The sequence below is a fragment of the Zonotrichia leucophrys genome, chromosome 1 (genome assembly GCF_028769735.1).
Source record: "Zonotrichia leucophrys gambelii isolate GWCS_2022_RI chromosome 1, RI_Zleu_2.0, whole genome shotgun sequence".
NCBI lineage: Eukaryota > Metazoa > Chordata > Aves > Passeriformes > Passerellidae > Zonotrichia > Zonotrichia leucophrys.
In genome coordinates this window covers 79,486,753-79,506,164 of record NC_088169.1, presented here as the reverse complement: position 1 = coordinate 79,506,164, position 19,412 = coordinate 79,486,753, and the positions used below count along the sequence as shown (strand labels likewise).

Sequence of the window (19,412 nt, the reverse complement as noted above, 5' to 3'; positions counted from 1 at the left end):
AAAACCCAAAACCAATAATTTAAAATCTGTAGTAATTTTAATTCTGAACCATGATGTCTTCAGTCAGGCCAACTCCCTGTTCAAATCAAAGTTTTTATTATATTTAGTATTATGCAGACATTTTATTTTGAAGCCTTGCCCACCAGAAGAGTTTGGGTTCGCAGGTCTCCCTGCAGTGCTTGGCATGAGGAGCTGTCCCTGTTGCAGTGTGCTGGCTGGCTCCTGCAGAAGGCTCTGGTATCACTTCTGAGAGCACAGGTTTTGCCTCATGTAAAAGGTTTGGGAGATCCAAAAAAGCATGAGCTGAAATAATTTTATCTAATTTTAGTCACCTTTATGTGTTTTCATTAGATGAATTTTTAGCATCCTTGTGATTGCAAGAGACAGCTGTTTGCTTTGGTCAGCCACACCTTCATGTTGTTAGCTCCAGATGAGACTCTTGGATCTCTGGACATTTGTGCCTGGGTTCTTTGCTGCACTTCAAATGGCACCACATGCTCCTGTCCATGGTGGACAACTGAACCTTGCTCAGCAGGGCAATGCCTCCCACTTGCCTTAGGCATCTCTTTCAGTGTGGGCTGTGGGCAGGGTGCCTCTCCCCACGGCCTGTGTATCTTGATGCCTACCCTAGAAGAGACTTCATGGTGATTCAAGTTGGATGATTTAACTCTGCTTTCTCTGTTATCCCATTTATCTTCCTATTGGAGGTAGTTTGAGCTCACAAGCCCTTCAGACCACACAAATCAAGCCAGAAAATAATTTCAGAATAGCAATATTTAATATTTACATCTATCAGTGAGGCCAGTGGTCACACAGTTGGCAGGACAGAGGGTGTTCCCAGGAGCACACAGACATCCCCAGGGCAGGACAGCCTGGAACAAGCAGATGGCAGCAGCACAGTGCACTTATTTTTCTATGCTGGAGGTGTGCCAGTGTGTATCTCTTCCTCTCCTGGTGCTAGCACAGCCAGAGTTGGCTTTATCCCAGAGGTGAGAGTAAGGGAGTCAAAAGTAAGGGACGAGGAAGGGCAGGTATTTAGGGACTGTGAAGGGTTCATAGAGCCCCTGTGCTGATGAAGGAGCCTCTCTCCACCTGACTACATGCAAATATCCTTCTTTCTCACTGCCTCTTTAACTCTTTCCTGGTTTGCTGTTGGCTGTATGTGGTTGCACTGTCCATGCTTCCCTGCTGGCAAAGAACATGAGCTTTTTAAGCCACCTGGCAGGTTTGGATGCACCTAGTGATGGACGGCAAACTTCAACAAGTCTTATGCTTTCTTCTTTACAGAAGTTGCATTTAAATTTTGTACGTTAAATTTCCTCCTTCTAGGGGTGAAACTATGCTCCAAGGTGCATATGCACCTCATCTAGGCAACTGGCCTTTTCTTCTCATTTTGATATAAAGGAGAATGTGAAGCATTTTGCATGTTGCATTAAAGGACAGTGCAAGCTGCCACATATGTCTGCAATAAGTGTATTTAAAGAGCTTGTTCCCATGCTACAGCACAGAAATACAAACTACTTTGAGAAAACATAAATCAGAAGAAATAGGCTCCAAGTGCTTTAAATATATTCAGGTTTTCATAGCTGCCTACATGCATTCAGGATAGGTAAAGATTATTTCACAGTTTGGCTGACAGCTCCTGTCCAAGAAGGAAGTCACTGAAATGATGAGTTTTCTGAAACTTCCCAGTCATGGACATTAGCTCAACATCAAGGGCTTGCTCTTGAGTGATGATGGGGAATTATGCAGTTCCTGGTTGGTATTACAGTTGCTAAAAAACTAAAGCTGATGCAATCTGCTGCCTTCAGATTATATCTTCTATTTATTTCTAAGCTGCACATCATTACTACATTTATCTTTGGTGAGTTAATTCCTTGATCCATGTGCTCTATTCTAGAGCAGCCCTACAGACCTGTGTGGAAATTAGTGAAATTCTTAGGCAGTTTCATGAAGGCAAAATTGGTGGTAAGGTTCTTCACCCTTTTGTTAAGTCAGACATTTCTAAACCCTTGCTGCAAACCCTGTTACCTCTGTTGACCCAAATGCTCCTCTAAGGCTGCCACAACTCTCAGATGTTCCTGAAGAGCCAATTTAGAAGTGCCCTGGGCTTTGGCAAGGGGATCTGGCTCCAGGGTGGCAGAAAGAGGCTGGAACCCATGTTCTTCAGTTCCTCTGCAGTGTCTCAAACACTGTTCGATATATTCTCTCCTCATCCTCATTCAAATCTGTGAATGCCCCATTCAAAAATTAATAGGAACAGACAGGTGAGATCATGGTCAGATTTGGGGAGCATGGGACATTATTTACATCAGCCAGAGAGTGCCTGCTTCATGCAGCTGATAAATGTGTACATTAGCAATAGCTCTATTTCCCACATACATGAGAGGGCAAGTGGTGATCTTTTATCTGAGGACTGTTGTGCTTTATACACAAGAACAGCAGTAAGGGCCAGACAGATTAATGTTTTTTGCCAGTACCTGAGGTTTGGCAGGTATGTTTAGAGAGATGAAAATGTAGAGTCTCAGACTGAAATTATCTAGCCCTTTTCCACCTTGACTTCTTCATAAAAAAATAATTTTGCCCTGTGAAACACCTGAACATTTTTTGTTGTTGTCCCCCCATAAATAAGACAGTACAGTGCACTATCCTTATTGCATGTGAATCAGCATTTTAGGGCTTGTCTTGGCATTCCTTGTAGGTCATTCACATTCCAGAAATGTTTGTCTGAAAGGCAATGAATGAAAGATGATTAATTAATATTTCTGGGGATATCTGACTTACTGCAAATGAAACTGTACAATGAAAAGAGACAATGAAAAGGGAGCAATAGTGATAAATGAAATGAAATGAAATCTTTCAAATGAAATTTGAAAGATGTTTTCTTCCATTCAGTAAAACAACAACATTACTACATTTGACCAATTTTAAAAATCTCTCCTTTTTGTCTCTCACTTACATATGCTGGGGAGGGTCATTATACTTTATCAAAAAAGGCTTCTTAAATAGCAATAGAGTATGTCATACTGCTGTTTAGAAAAATCTGAGGACCAGGTTATCCCTGACTATGATGTGACAGACAAAAAGAGATGGTGCAAATGCATCTGTACTGCCCAGAGGAACTTGTCCAGGGACTGTGCAGATCTGTCAGCTCATGTACCATCCCCAGAGCCTGAAAACTAAAACTGGAAAGAACATAAAGCACCCTTTTACTGCATACCAACCTTTCTTCTCCTCATACATGTGCCACATATGAAGCCAGTGAGTCCATTGATGACTTGAATGAAGCAAAGAATAGCTTCAATCACACCGATGACCAGGAGAATAGAGAAAAGGACGATATTCCAAAGGATGATGTTTTCAGGTTGTTTGCAAATACTCCATGTTGTCTGGTTAAACAAATAATTGTCTCTGTGATAGAGGAAAAAAATTGGCAAGGTATTAGGAAGTAAAAACTTGAGAATGCTTTCTCTGTTTTCTGGCATTTCATTTTCTGAACTTGACAGCACAAAGTGAGTCTCAAATGGTGCTATAATTGGTCAAAGCTGCTGATTCTCCCCAGAATTCCCTTTGCAGAGATGCAATTGATAATTAGGGAAGAGAGCCACATCTGTACTTTGTTGCATGCACAAGAATCTCGTCTTTGTTGTATGGCAAAACTATGTTAATAACTAAAGAGAAAGGTCCGTAGTGGTTTTAAAATGTGTCTCCACATTCTCCACTCCTGCTGTGGTATCTCACCCCAGTCCATTCATTATCTCTAGCTCTGATTTGAAGAGCATAGTTGTCAAGGTTGACTTTTTAGATTTAGAGAAGATTTTTGCTTTGCTTTTCAGAAGCAGGTGGAGCAGGCTGAATTCTTTGTAATTTAACAGATTAATGTGGCACAGTAAGCAAACATTTCCTTTTGACTCCAGTGGGAGTCACAGCTCACGGAATTTTGAAAGCGTGGTACAAATTGCACAAGGGGCTTGTGGCAAGCACAGCAGATGAAACTCAGGCGATTTGCCCAAGGATGATTCCTTGGTCAAAGAATGACCAGCTGGAACATGCTACTCACAGAAGTGTGAGTTTATGTGTACACAGGGTGAACGACCAGTTCATTTTGGAAAAATCCAAGTTCACTTTAAAAAGAGAGAGGAGGGATTAGGGAAAGCAAAATTGGAGGAGTTTGTAAGCCATACTCACTCCAGAGTGTCATTCCTGAAAGGGTAGAGGTATTCTCCATCACCTGTGTCACACAGAGGACCCCCAATCAGCCCAAACAAGGAGATGACCACACAATATGCTCCTCCTGCGAATCCCATCACAGACAGGATCACTGACAGCAGCATCTGAAAGGGAAAAGACCTTCAACATTGTGGGCACAAAGGTTGGAGTAGCATGGAGAACTCACAGTGAATGAGAAAGAATTCTCTTTCTTGTCTCTTACTTTATGCTGAAATACTACTGCTACTAAATTTGTGGGAGTAAAAAATAGTTGACTTTTTCTGACTCTTGTAGCTGTCCTAGATGTTAAAGAACTTATTGAGTTTTATGCTTAAACTATTAATTATGAAAAATCTGGTGAGTTTTCTTTCAAAAGCCAGTATAAGGCTAATCCTGGATTGATCTGTTCTGTATCATGTACCTTGGCGTTTCCAACTCTTCACCTTTCTTGGCCCTTGCACCAACAGAAAAAGGCAAGCAACTACTGAACCAGGTTTGAAAGCAACAAAAGATAGGTTAATTGTTTTTGCTAATTGATGGAATGCAAAAAAACCTTTCTTTTTGCTGCTTTACTTCATTTTGCAACACCATGACATGTGATTACCACTTCTCATGTTGAGAAATCTAATTGTGCTGCATGTGGCAACAAACCAGCAGTGACTTCAAATTGTATGTAATTGCATTCATGTTTTACATCAGCCACTCCCACAGAAATGTTACCTTTACTCCATTCTGGGTAGTTTTCTAGTAACGAATGGGATGTATCTGGTTGCTGTTTGTCTATAGAAACAAAAATCCTGGGAGGATGCTACTGATGGTGCATCTGGGACAGGCTTCTCAATAGTCTTGCTAAGAATCACTGCTTGTTCACAACTCTGCCATTGAGCCAGGGGAGGACCTGGAGCAGGGAGAAGGCAGCAGGCCTGCCTTAAAGACAGGGCAATGGCATGACCAAGGAAGCACATACAGAATACTCTCATCCATGACTCAGGTTTGAAGCCAAATATCTTAAGTCTCATAATTCTCCACTGCCAGCAAATACCAGGTGAAATCCACCACCCCTCAAGGAGGTAGAAACCTTCTCCTTGTCCCAGTTGTTCCACAGACCACTGCACTACACAGTCAAATGGAAATATCCACCATCCATGCTGGAGTTTTTTGACAAAGCCTTGAAAGGCTTCACTGTCTGAACACATTCAAGCTGGTGAATGCAGTTTCCAGCTTACCAGCCAACAGCTTTCCATAGAACCTTGCTTGATGCTGGTGTGTGAATTGGCTAATTTTTTGTATTTTGCCTCTGAAGAAATCCTTGAGTTAAAAGTTGCTGGGATTTCTCATGGGATTTATTTAATCATAACTGATTAACAACTCAGTCTTTTCTTGCAAAGCTGGATACTCTTCCCTTAGTCTTTATCTGCATGTTGGCTGAATTGCCTCTTAGCAGAGCTCTATTGTCAGCAAAATGTAGTTAATTTAGTCTATTGTCCTGGACCAAAACAGTGTCTGGGTTGTAGCTGATGCGCTGTCTCTCATAATAAGATCACCAACCATGCCTTGTGGTGAAGGTGAGTGACTGATACTCTCTTTGAAACTCCTACCTATTCTGAATCACTTTTCCCCATTTGTTTCCTCATTTACTTCAACTCTGTATTCTGCTTCTTGGTTGAAGAATCTTAATTATGTTAACAATTCATTTTAGTAGCAGTACAGGGCATCCCAAAGATAATTATGAAGAAAAAGTCGAATGGGGTCTTTTGGTATTACTATGTTTTATGATAGCAGTTACTGCTAGTAATACTTGTCAGTGCTATCTGTGATGACTGTGTTCTGTCACATGATTGTCTCTTTTGGAATCTGTTGATTGTAGGACTAGCCTCATCCCAGCTATTTCCCTTACTGTGTACAGAATCATCTAGACAGAGACTTTACTTGTCACGGAAAGAGGAGTCTGAATTTGCTACAGACTGTTAGATTGGCTCTCCTCAGCATTTTCTAGACATGCAGGGGCGTTTCCCCATTTTATCTACTGATCTGGAGACTTTTCTGGAAGCTTGCCTCATAATCTGTGAAAATCCAAGGATTTTATTAACCATTTCATCATCTCAAACTTTCAGCATTTTCCCTAGTAGTAGTTCTCATTGAAATATTTGATTTCCTCATTTGTGTCCTTAATTGCAACAGGAGGCCTAAGCTGGGATGCTTTGAGTGTGTTGAAATTTGTTTCCCATGATGTTGACCTGTTTTATACTCCTGAAATGTTTTGCTGACCATTTTTGCTGATTTTCCCTGCTTTATTAAATCTTTTAACTGAATTGTCCCAGGTGAGCTGATGAAGACTCTTAGAATTCATTCTTTGAATGTTTGTATCAGCTGCTTTGGTGAAGTTACCAAGTTCTTCCTGTCCCAGCTTGTGCTGCTCTTTAATACTCTGGTTCTTGCTCCATACACATTTCTTTCTTCTCTGTTTTTTGTCTGGAAGAGGTTTTTGGGTTTTTTGTGTTTTGAGTTTTTTTGATGGTTTTAGGGGTTTTTTTTGGTTTGGTTTTGTTTGTTTGCTTGTTTTTGATCGAATAGTTATTTTGTTTGGTTATCTGGATATCTTTGCTTAAGTTTGTCTCGAAAGCTGCTATGGCTATTCTTGTTCTACTAGTGACTCCTAAGGAAGACTTAGAAATACTGGACTATATGTTTGCTGATGCAATGAGAGAAGCTGTATTTTGGGTGGGTCTTTTTCCTCATCATGTCAGTGCAGTGGATAATTTCAGATGTGTACGTGCTAAGCTGCAAGACACTGAAGCTTTCTAAATCTATTACTTTCCAAATTCATTACTCCATAATGCAAGGACAAGAGGCCATTGATGTATGTTTGTAAATAATAATTTAAAGTTGATTAATGAAGAACCTTAATGTAGCATGTAATCACTGTGAACTGGAAAACTTACTAAAGTGAATAAAAAGTATGAGAAACATACTATTTTTATTACTGTTGAAGATACTTTGGCAGTGTGTAAAGGCTTTGATGAAGTCTGAAACTATTAAACCAGGAATTGTGCAAAATAAAATAGAACAGAGTTCCTGCCCTGAGCAAAATGTTATGTTTTGATTAAACAATAATTCTGATCAGTAATAATTCTTTAACCTTTTTTTCCCCATTTTTATTATGACAAGCAATTCTGCAATTTGGAGTATTCAAGTGTAATTTATCATTTTATACCTAAGATCTCCAAAGCAGAAAGGTGCCCAAACTTGCCTTTGGATTACAGAGGCTCCTGAGCAGTTCGATGAGGGCTGTTTCTCTGCCAGTAGGTGGGGAACCCTTAGCAGGTCCATCGAGACCTACCTCCCAAGGAGCTCTGTCACTCTGGGAGGTTGCTGATACTATGGATGTTTGAACCAATCTCAGGAGTTCTCTGCTCTCCAGGGTCTCACACCATACCTACCCTGCCTTGCATATACAGCCCTTATAGTCAGGACATCTGAGCACCCCTGCTCTGGATGCCTGTGCATTTCCTTCCACTCTCCACAAAGCATATTTCGCCTGAAGTTTCGTCCCTTAAAGAAGCAGACCTTCAGCCTTCAGATCTCCCTGCAACACTGACCTCTTTTTGAACGTTTGGAAATCACTCTTCCCCAGGAGCTGTGCAGGGTAAACTTGTTTTTAGTTGTTCATAGCCATTCACTCTTTACTCATGTCCCCATCTCATCCCTACTTTGAGCATCTCAAACAGACTGTTTAAAACATAGGGAGTAGAGCTTCACCATTTCCACCTCACAGAGGTGTATGACTCCAGAGGGGTGTGTGTTCAAAAAGACAGCATTTTCATAGATAGACTGTCCTCACCGAGCCTGTTTTCCACTTTGCTTTGGGTAGCTTCGTCACTTGGCCTCAGCCCCTTTGTGATATGATTTAGTGGGCATGGTGGTATTCATTTGAAGGTTGGACTTGATGAACTTGGAGTTTTTTTCCAACCTTAAGGATTCTGTGATTCTCCTGATTCTACAAAATATCACAGTGCATAATCAAATTACTGTATTAACATCTATTTTATTCCTCCATAACAGCAAATAAAGAAGAGAACAGCTTGTAGGTAACCAATCAGTGATGGGAAGGTGCAGACAGTATCTGCCATGATGTACTGCTGCTAGGAATGGCTCAGACAGTGAAAGAGGAGGTGGAGAATGGAGGATTGTGGTGGGTCTGTGGATGTGGGCTGCTGGATGACACTGCGCTAGCACCTGTGTTGTTGGGCTGGGGAGTGAAACCAGCCAGCCTGGGGAAGTTTGACTCTTGGCTCTGTAATATTTAGGGCTGGGATGAAAGATGAAGAAGAGACACCTGAGATGTTGTGTGAACTCAGCCCAGTTCAGCTGGATTTCCCCTTGTGACTTAACAGATTCAGTGAGCATTGGAACCACAGCAGTAGCTGTGTTTCATCACTGCTTTCTACATCACCCAAAGTCAGGCAAAGCAGCTGGCTCAGGCACTGTTTGCAGGGTGCCTAGGATCTCACCCCAGCTCTGCAACTGGCCTGCTTGGCCACTGTCAGCATCCTGTCTGTGCATGTGACATTTGGTAAAATCAATGTAATGGCATGTCCCTTGGGATGTGCCTGCTAATGTGTGACATCCTAATAAAGAATGCTATTTTGGTATTCTGTGTTATGAATTAACTTAAGTAAAATGTTTTAAAGAGGCAAAGGTTTTCTCATGGATCAGACTAAATATTAATTAAAGAGTACAGAAGAGACGTGCTTTATTGCATGGAATCTCTCATTCCAGGCTGCTTCTGGGAATGATGCAGACTAAAAAATAAATTCTAAGTCAGTTTATCGTGCCAATAATGATAGCCACACAGAAGTCTGTGCCCAGGGCATGAGGATGAATGGAGATGCCTTTATAACATGTTGCTTTATAATATTCTTAATTAACAAGTAAAACACCTCTCTGGTCTTTCTTTAGATGTCAAAGAGCCTAAATTACATGTTCACATTTCACATGCATAATATTTGGGCACATGTGAGTTACTGGTCAGAACTGCAGCAAGCAGTGCTGGCTCCTCAGTGCCAGATGCAATATCTCCCGCTTTTGGCATGGACCTGCCAATAGGGGATGTGTGTATCCCTACAGGGAAAAGCAGGGATGAACCTGTGGAAAAGCAGATTGCCATGGAAGAGTATAGAGGAAACAGGACTCTGTGGAAGCAGGAAGAACAGGCAACTGTCTCAGTCTTTATGATTGCCTTGTGCAGGGGAGCTCGAGGAAGCTGGAGCCATGTTTTACTTCATGGGACGTAGCCCCCTTTGCCCTCAGCATTGTGCCTGAGGGCTCCAGCCCTGGCCCTGGCTGATTTCCCCCCTATCAGCAGCTGCAACATCACAACGTTCTTGTTGGCTCACTGAGCCCTCAGGCCCAGCCCAGGGACGCTGCAGGTCAAGCTCCTCTTCTCTGTTTCCGTGACATGGCTGCTGACAGAGGTGTGATGGTTTGTCACTGCACATTTCCACCTGCTGAGCAGCCATTTCAAGAGCTATTTCACAAACTCAGTAGTGCCATTTCAACAGATGAATATCCACTTACCCCACATCTGTTAGCGCAACATCCTGCTCCACCTGCTCCCAGCATCATGAATGCCGGCAACATAACCTGTAAGAAAAGCACAGGCTTTGAATTAGTGTGCAGCACTTCTGCTAGGGTGCTTTTTAAATTCTAAGAGCTTGGGCATCATGTTCTTCAAATGCAAGTCACCTTCTGTCTCTTCTCTGGGAGTTACACCTGCTTGGATGCTGGTGCTGCTGAAGATTTACTCAGAAATAAGTGTGGGATTACAGCTAGAGCTGTCTGGAAAATTGCTGGTATATCAATTCTGATTGCTGAAGCTATACTCATTTTTTTCAGGGTATAAAAAAGTTCAGCACAGTATTGTTGGGGTTTTTTCTTTGGAAAAAATGTGTCAGTTTTGAGAAAACTGAAATTCTGCCCAGAAGAGATACATAGCTGGACTAAGAATTATGGACAGTGTAAACCTCCTGAACATTCTGCTCTGGATTATGATTAGGAAATCAGCCTTGAGCTTCCTGAAACAGATCTGACTTTGGTTTGGGTGGGAGTGGGGGTTTGTGCTGAATTTCTGGAAAACCTACAAGATGGATTTAGTCAATGGGGAACTTCCAGTTCACATCAGCTTGCTTCATGGTAATTATCAGGCAGAGCTGGACCAATTTAATGCAGTCAGTAACCATCTATGACTGGAGATATAATGCTGCCTTACAGACACCCTGGAGTTAGGAGAAGTTGCCTTCAGTTTGGTAGCCTGAGGGCAAGAAAGCTTTTGTGGGTCTGGCTTTGCAGACAGCACACTCCCACTGCCTTGCCTCTACACACCAGTGCTAGTTCAAGCATCTCAAAGAGCAGCACAAGTGAAGGAGTATTTAAAAAATTAGGAAATGGTTACCATAAAGTTAATGAAAGAAGAAGAACCCAAATCAGTCAATCAATCAATCAATCAATCAAACAAACATAAAAGGTAAAAACTGTAAAAATGGCCTAACTAGATGCTGGCAAGGAATAGCAGAATGGTCATGATGAACAAAGCCCACAGAATTTGTGTGTGTAGTGTAAATATCTCTGTTGAACAGTGTGGGACATTGTTATGAGACTTGCTTAGATTTGTAGGCTCCTAGATATTTTTCACAGGATTTATTCTCTGTTGCCTTCTATGCACACCCTTGAGGCAACCTACAGCACCTGCAGTGGTGGCTGGACCGCATCTGGAATCCTGCAGAAATAGAGCATTGAGGTTAAAAAGATGTTCCTCTTCCTGCAAGGAAGTCCACTCTTAAATAATCACAAATGGTCCCCAAGGCAGCCTCAGCCCAGGTGTTCTACTGTCAGGCACTCAGGAGAGTTAATACCTCTGCCCATCAAACCAACACTCCTGTTCCTCCAGGGCTGTCATTTTTCTTTCGAGGTTTCCCATCTAAGTGGCAAACACTTTTATGTCATCTATTAGCCTGGCTCAGGATGAAGGGTTTGCTTGGCAGCCTTCTTTTTATGCAGTGCCTGATTATAAACACCTGCCTTTTGACACGGGCACGAGAATTGGCTGGGTTAGGCTGCTGTCAGTAAAACAAGAGCTGTGTGTGAGCCATGGCTCAGTCAGGCATTTCCTTCTGTTGCACACAGGCTTTCTATGAGGAAAGGCATTACTGTGACACATAGAGCCAGTCTTACTCTCTTTACATCCCAAATATTTGAAACAAGGAAATTGAGAGGTTTCCATGTCATATAATTTCCATTAGAAATTCAGCAGAGGAGGAAAGGGTGGAGCTGACTACTCAGCCAAAGGGGGCACTGATGACCTGTGTATCAGTCTACAGATGATGTTCCTAGGTGGAGAGAATTTACAGGCTGTTCTGAAGTTTCTCCCACAGTCTTGACTCTGGAGGCTGCATCCTAGTTGTGGGGAGATTCTCCAAGATCAGGCAACCTGTTGGCAAGGCTTGCCTCAGTTTCCTTTGGGAGGAATCCAAGTGCTTGGGGGAACATATTGCAGCTTCATCTTTCCTCACTGTAGTGTCAGCATATGTTCCAGTCGTGGAACATCCTCTCCCTTGTTTTAACTTCTTAGGACACTGAAAAGCCAATCTTCATTTTCCCATGCTTCCAGCACCTGGAAGATGGAGCTGCTGATAATGCTTTGTTTCCCCTTACCTGTGGGCATTTCTCATGTTGTTTTCTGGAAAACATGTACACTCAACAGCATTGTTTGTGGATCAATTACTCCCTAGTTGTGTTTTGAAGGTCAATGCAAGTTTTTCCTCTCCTCTGACTAGCTGTTCTCATTTTTGATGTATGTAGTGCTGGCCACAGGCAAATCTGTGTGGAAGCCTTAAAAGAAGGGACGTTTTCAATGAGCCAGTGACGCTCTCATGCCTAACATCTTTCCTTTCCTTTTATTGAATGCCAATGGCTCCTGGGCTTGCAGTGATACGAGTTTTCCACAAGGTCTCTCATGTAGTTGCACTTCTTCCTCCTACAAACTCATGCTTATGTTCAAGCTCAGCATGAGTAATAGGCCCAAGTGGTAGCCACAAGAAGAAGCAGACAAGCTGCTGGTGGAGAACAGTTTATTGAATCACCTTATGCCATGTTTCTGCTTTGGGAAATATGAGTATGAACCAGATCCACTGCAGGCGTTCCATAGACTTAAGCGGCAGCTGCATCACAGGCTGACTGTGAATGAGATTTATTTTTTTCTAAGTTAATTATTCTTAAAGATTCATTTGTTTTTTGGCCATCTCTGTGCCAGTCTGGCATCTGCCCAGTACTGGTCATATGCATGTTACTTGCTTAGCTTTTTAACTGCACTTGGGTAGATAATTTAAAGAGCACAAGGGGAGCAGGCTTTCTGATGAACTGGAAAGATAAGTATTCCCCAACATGGATATTCACATAAAAGTGATCTTTTCTGAGGCCTGGAATGGAGAACTAGTTATAGAAGAGCACATTCAAACCAGATCTAACCCAAAAGAAGGTGGGAGGGAGTGTGGGAACCGGAGGCATTCAGCTTATTAAGCCATTTGCAACTCCCCATTTGTAGTGTTAGCTGGGTCTCAAACTAACACCTGCTGAAACACATTTTTGATTTTCCCTTAATGTTTTTTTTTAATCAGGGGTGCAGACAATAGTGAAAACCTACTGCCTCCAGCTGACCTCAGCTTTGCTTTCACTCTTGGAGGATGAACACGTGTAACTCTTCCCCACAGTGAGTACTTAGGCCTAGTGTTTCTTGGAGTCTTGATATTTATTTCAGGAATGTTTTGTATTTCTTTGACTAGACACTTTTTATGTCTTAAATGCATAAATGCATTTTCTCTGTTCATACCCATCTTCTCATTTAAGCTGTTCACATGTTTATGCAAAAATCATTTTTATAACCTTTTTTTTTAATGGAGATTTAAAACAAAACTGAACAAAACTCACAAGAAATGTTCATCTCTTACCAGTATCCCAGCTCCCAGAATGCCGTGGAAAAACCAGACCAAATCAGTTATCTCGCTGAGCTGCAGTACTTGTCCATTGGGGAAGTACAGGAGAATGTTGGAGACAATGGCACAAACTGCCAGTGGGAAGAGGGCGATCCCAATGCATTTTGAACACTTCCCAGTGCACATGGCAGCTCTCTGCTCAGGAAAGATACAGGGAGGTTTGGGTTACTGCAGAGCAGGGAGCACCAGGTTTCAGCAGTTTTATACTTTAATGAAAGAAGAATCAATTTTGTAAAAAGAAATGTTTCAGGTAAGACATACACAGATAATCCTGTTCTACAGACCCTGTTCCTTTCAGAGAATTTATTTAAAATTTAATTATTCACAGCTGCGATGTTTAATTGAATTTATTTTAAAATGTGTTGGTAGGAAATTACCAGAGAGTTTCATTTCAGTTTTTAATGGACAATTGTCTGTCCACTGGGAATATCAGTCACAAAACCATGACTCCACAAACAGATACCCTGGCTGGCAGTCAGGGCTAAGGCCTGGAGTGGAAGGGGAGGCAGATGCTGTCCTGGTTTAACCAAGCCTGGTTTTCAGTTGGGAGGAAAGACTAACATCCCCATTACCAATCAGAGGGCTAGTTTTGGAGATTGACACCCATTTAAACCACTTAGAAGAGCTGGATACAGCTTTAAGAAAACACATTTAAGGACGGGCTAGCGTGTGAAGCTCTCTTGGCTCCCAGCCTCTGAAGGGGTAACCAGCCAGGCCCAGGCCGGCCCCTTGTGGCTAGACCAGGCCTGCCCAGGCCAGGCTCACATGGCCCACGTGGTCGGGTCAGCGCACGGCTTGGTTCAGATTTCTGCTGCCTCCAGGCCATGCCACTGAGAATGTCCCGGTGCTGCGTATGATCGTGCAGCCAGGATGCTTGGCCGGAGTCGGTGTGGCCGAGACAGCGCCGTGCAGCCAGGGCTGTCTCAGCATGGCTAACACATAAACTTTGCTTTACTCCAAGACCAGCTCCAGCAGTGGTCCTGCAGCCAGCACTGGAGACTGTCCCAAGGCCAGAAGAGGCCAGGGCCAAAAGATGGCCCCAAGGCCAGAAGTGGCCAGGGCCAAAACCAGTCGCTGCCAGCCTAGTCCAGGAGCAGCCATGGGGCTGAGGGCATGTGGCCACCACTATCTCAGCATGACTCGCAATAGACTTGATTTGCTTAGCCACTTTTAGCCAGCCATGCTGCAAGCAGAAAGACAAAAGCAGCAGCAGTTTTGTTTCTTTTTCTGGTGCCTTGCATGAAGAAAAAGCACAGGGGTGGTGCTGGCAGCCAGTGTGGCTTGCACAGTGCTGGCGGGGACCATGTAACCAGCAGCAAAAGACACAGCCATTCCTCAATTGCAGAGCCTAAATGAGATCAACCTGTCAATGCTACGAGACTATCAAAACTGTTTCAATTGATAAAGCTTAAGAACAAATGAACATACAAACACGAATTCTCTTCCAAATCAGGAAAAAAAAAGAGTGAACGCATGTAGAGAAAACAATGCAGAACCCTGAAGTAAGTAAAGATGTCAAATACTAGATGGGAAAGAATCAAGGAGATGCCTTAGTCTTAGGCTGAAATTCTTTTGTGAGGCTGTGGTGGAGGTATATTTTTTGATATATCAAACTTCATTTTTTCCCTATAATTCATAAGTGCATAAAGAAATGCATCATTCATCTGCAGGCCATGAAAAAACCCACTCATGCTAAAGCATATAAATGCTAAAAAGCTATAATCCAATAAAAAACTTAAACAGAAAAAGATAAGAGAGATGAGAAACTTTGCCTTAGGGATAGAAGAAGAAAAACTTCTGTTCCCAAAGATAAAAAAAAAGAAATTTTGTTTTTATGCTAAAACAGCTTATCCTTAAAATAGTACCCCATGAGCTGACATAGCCCATAGAAGCAGCTTTGAGAAAGCTTCAAAGCATAAGAAAGACCTTCACACTGCAAAATTTTCCTTTCTCAGGTGGCTGATTTGCTATGACATTAAAGCCATGAGAAAAGTCTCCAAAGTCTCAAAAGTAAAAAAGTCTCCATAGCATGGCAAGAGAGACTCCTCTCCCTAAGTAAAATAAAGAAAGATTATTTTAGGAGTGGTAAACTGACTAAAAGTTCCAAGTTTTGTCTCTTCATGTTGTCAGGGGGAAAGAAAAGAGGGTGTGGAGGGAAGATAAGTGTTCTGAAGATCTATTCTGATTTTCTTATAATTTTTCTTTTAATTCTGTTAATAAAGCTCTCTTTATACCATTTAAAATTTTGAGCCTGTTTTGCCCTCCACCTCCTAATCCATATCTCATTTCAAGAAATGAGTAAATAATTTCTAGTGGGTGCAGTAACGTTTAGCCAGCACTAAATCCATTACAGATGCCTTGGGTTTTTTGGGACCACTGTCTTGGGAAACTGATTTGAAATCTCTTGCATTGAAGGTATAGAAGAACAGGAAATGGCTACCAAGGATACCATGTGAATGTTCAACCCTACCTTGGCACTGAGACAAGCAGGGAAGCCTCCCCAAGGTGCCTACCAGCTGCATTTCCTCTATTTCAGTCAAAAATACACCTTCAGCAAGAACTGGAGAAATATTTATTGTTTACTGTGACATGATTATTCTGCACGTAAGGGTTGATAAGACTGTGGATTATAGGCCTGCTTGGCACCCACCCTAAAGTAGCTGAAAAACTGCAATCTTGTCTAATTCTGTGTCTGTTTGCTAAGGGCAGGTCAAAAAACCATCCCATCTCATTTTCAGATACAGTAGCTTAGTAGTTCATAGCATCCAGGTTCTTTATTTAAAATTGAGGAATGTACATAAATGAAGTACTGGTTGAGAGAGATCTCTGCAGGTGTCCAGTCCGACCTCCTGCTGAAAGCAGGACTACCACCAACACTAGGTCACTGTGTCAGCCACAGATTTGTGTAGCTGAGCTTTATAAACCTACAAGAATGGAGCCACCACTGCCTTTCTGGGTGACTTGTTGCAGAGTTGACCCAATCTGTTGATGAAAAAGACTTTTCTGGTGTCCAGTCTGAATCTCCAAAGCTGTAAACTGGGCTGTTGCTCCCCATTATATCCTCTCACACCACTCCATCACCTCTGTCACACCTCAGTTTTTCATAGACTGTAATTAGACCCCTCTTCACCAAAGTCTACAACCTCAACTCACACTGCATCCATGCTGGGATCTACAGCCAGAGAGAAAAGCCTGATCCATACAGAAGTGGATCCATACATGTGCCTCCAATTTGGAAATTTCAGACTACTGGGTCAGTGATTATTGAACTTGCATACCACCTTCAACTTTATGGCACAAACTGATCACATGAAGCTTCTTCATGATGTTTTATTATCGCTTCTTTCCAGCTCAAGGCTTTCAAATGCATAAAAATAAAAAATGTGCATGAAAATACAAAATATCAAGCTGTGGACAAGCTGTGGATTTCTGTCCTCAGAGAGAACTGTCAGTTTATGACAAAAAGGGCTTTGCTCTCCTGTGAGTCAGTTCCCAAATGCAAGAGAAGGATAAGGACATGGGCACATGCCATTTCATGCACATGCAGGTGCCTTTGCTTGTTATGTGCAAATAGGTTTTGTAATTACTGAGGCACTCAGCGGTGAAATGTTCCTCAATTTACTCATATGCATTGGCTAATCTGGAAAGTTTTATGACAAAGATTGGTGTGGAGCAGTCATTAGGCAGGCTAGGAACACAGAAATCCATCAAGGCTGGGTTCCCAAGCAAGAAAAAGGCCCAGGTGAAAGGTAGCTTGAAGGCATTTGAGAAAGGCAGACACAGGCTAAAACAGATCTTGGTCACAGAAGGAAGACAGTAAAGAGATAGGGTAAGATATCAGGTGAGATGTCCTCTGACCTATTCAAATGAGAGGCAAAACAGAAAGACTTTATGGGGTGCCATATATTGCTGAGAAGCAGCTGTGGCTGACAGAGACTTCTTCTAATTTGCATTTCTATACAAAAAATTTGCATTGTTCTCTACTGCTATGAGTTCAACAAGAGCACTGTTCTTGTATGCATTTTCTTCTGAGCACTTTGCAGTCATGTTGAGCTTTATAATCCGTGTTTAAAATAAGCTAACGGGCATGAAAATATTCCAGATGGGATCATTTTTAACAGAGATAATTCTGTGTTTATGGTCATTATCTGTTGTTTACACAGTGCTCAAAATTTGGCAAAGCATTTTGCAAGCCTCTGGAGAAAGCCCTAGTTCAAAGAGATAAAAATCTAAACAGACCAACAATGTGCAAGTGAAAGATGAAGTGGGAAAAGGGAATGGAGGAAAATGGAAAGAATACTGGATATTTCACCGGCCTTTCAAATCACCTGTCTTTCAAATAAGGTTATGTTTTTACACTAACTCTTGCCTGCCTGCTTTCCCGTCTCATTCCAGCTTCAACTTTTCCATTTGTTTGCCCAACCTCACCTACCTCCCCTCCCCAGAGAGAAGCAAACAAGCACAGGCACAGCCTAGCCTCCTTCTACAAAAGCTAAGCCTTGTAGTTAAGTTATGAATTCTCTTCTGCATCTTTCGTACGTGGCTGGAGGGCCCAGTTCTTGTACGGCACAAAGCAATCTGACGCTGCTTTGGCTGGAAGAGCTGGGGGTTCCAGCCCTTTCTCTCTGACCTATCTCAATACCACTTCAAACTGCAGGGAGAACTTACCTAAACAACAATCATCAGATCTAGTGAGAGCCTCTACCACCAAAATCAATGCCGCTTTGCCACCTGTGCACATCAGAGGATCTGCATGCGTTATTATAGCTTAGGAAAACACTCCGGTTTGCCAGAAGCACTTAAACACTTTATTAATTCACCAACCAAAAGCACATTCTACAGCTTTGTTAAGCAAGGTGGCTAGAGCAAGCTTCTAATTTTTAGTGAGGTTTTTAGAAAGTTTTGCTTTTTAATGCTACCATAAGCATGTAAATACTTTTGCTTACCTTCTAAGCAGGGCTAAGATGGCCTCCAGAGTTCCCCACAGCCAGCTTCAGGTTTTCCAGCTCCTCTCTCCTGGAGCGTGTCCTTCTGAGCGAGGCACGGCTATGTTTTTGGGTGACGGCCTCTAATAAACAAATAGCTGTTTCTCTCTGAGAATGAGGAAATACCCTAAGTTATCCCTGGTTGGCCAGTGAGAGGTTGGCGTGCCACCCACGGTTATTGATTATTTTAAGGCAGTGTTCCAACGGTCAATGCCTCAGCCCCCGGGACACATGGATCAGAGCAGTGGAGACCTTTTTGCAGCTGTAACCATTTCAGCTGTGTGGAGTTTGGCAGAAGAGGAGAGGCAGGAGATGGCAGAGGAGCAATGAGTGCCTGGCAGAAAATGTGGTTGGAGCAGGAGGAGGTGGCATAGCAAAATCTGGCCGTTGGTGTGGCATCATCTTCTGCACACCAGGCTGTGGCTGCTAAAATTCAGTACTGGCTGTGCTCCAAAGCATACTCTTGGGAGAGTTAGGTGAGGAGAATGGGGATGGGAAGGGAAGAAGAATCACACGAGAAAAAGGAGAAAGAAGGACAGACACGTTGAGGAGAAAAGAGAGATGTGACCAAGGGAGGGAGCAAGGAAACAAAAAACCACACTATTCCAAGGAGGAGAGAGTGGGAATAGAGAAGGGAAACTGAAAATTTGCTTTGGCAGTGGAGAAAATAAAGGTAGAAGTGACACTAGAAATGTAAAACACAGTGAAGACTAATAAGACATTAAAATTGAACTGGGAGAAGACTCATACTGAGGAGAAAGGGAGTTTCTTTTGTACAAAATGTGACAATAATAATAACTGTTAAAATATGTCCTAACTTTCAAACACAGAAATATATATGTTACTTGGTAAGTCAGATTTGACTCCCGTTGTGCTGGGAATATACCCAGATCCCTTCTTTCAGCTGAAGACATCCCCTCTCTGACAAGCATCTGCATCCTCACCTCTCACTTTCATCCTCTAAACTCACTGGGAAAGATTGATGGTGAAAGGTGGAATTAATCTCATCTGACTTTAGGCATAGATGTCAACCTAGGCTGTGCTTGTTTCTTGTGAGAGAAACAGACACTTCTAAGGAAAAGAATCACCAGATCTATTTTAGGAATTACTATAGGGTTACAGTAAATCATTCATGGTAAAAGAATCTCACCTCTTGTTCAGATCTAGATGT

General features: G+C 42.3%; 1 protein-coding gene across 1 annotated transcript; it reads right to left on the bottom strand.

Annotated features, from left to right (window-relative positions):
* Window positions 1-756: 756 nt before the first annotated feature.
* Window positions 757-18,331, bottom strand: LOC135450578 (transmembrane 4 L6 family member 1-like). Its single transcript, XM_064718894.1, has 6 exons — window positions 18,203-18,331; window positions 13,212-13,391; window positions 9,787-9,852; window positions 4,189-4,334; window positions 3,225-3,411; window positions 757-2,727 (listed from the first exon to the last, which is right to left on the bottom strand). The coding sequence occupies exons 2-6, from the start codon at window positions 13,380-13,382 to the stop codon at window positions 2,707-2,709; spliced, it is 591 nt and encodes a 196-aa protein (XP_064574964.1). The 5' UTR covers window positions 13,383-13,391; window positions 18,203-18,331; the 3' UTR covers window positions 757-2,706.
* Window positions 18,332-19,412: the final 1,081 nt, after the last annotated feature.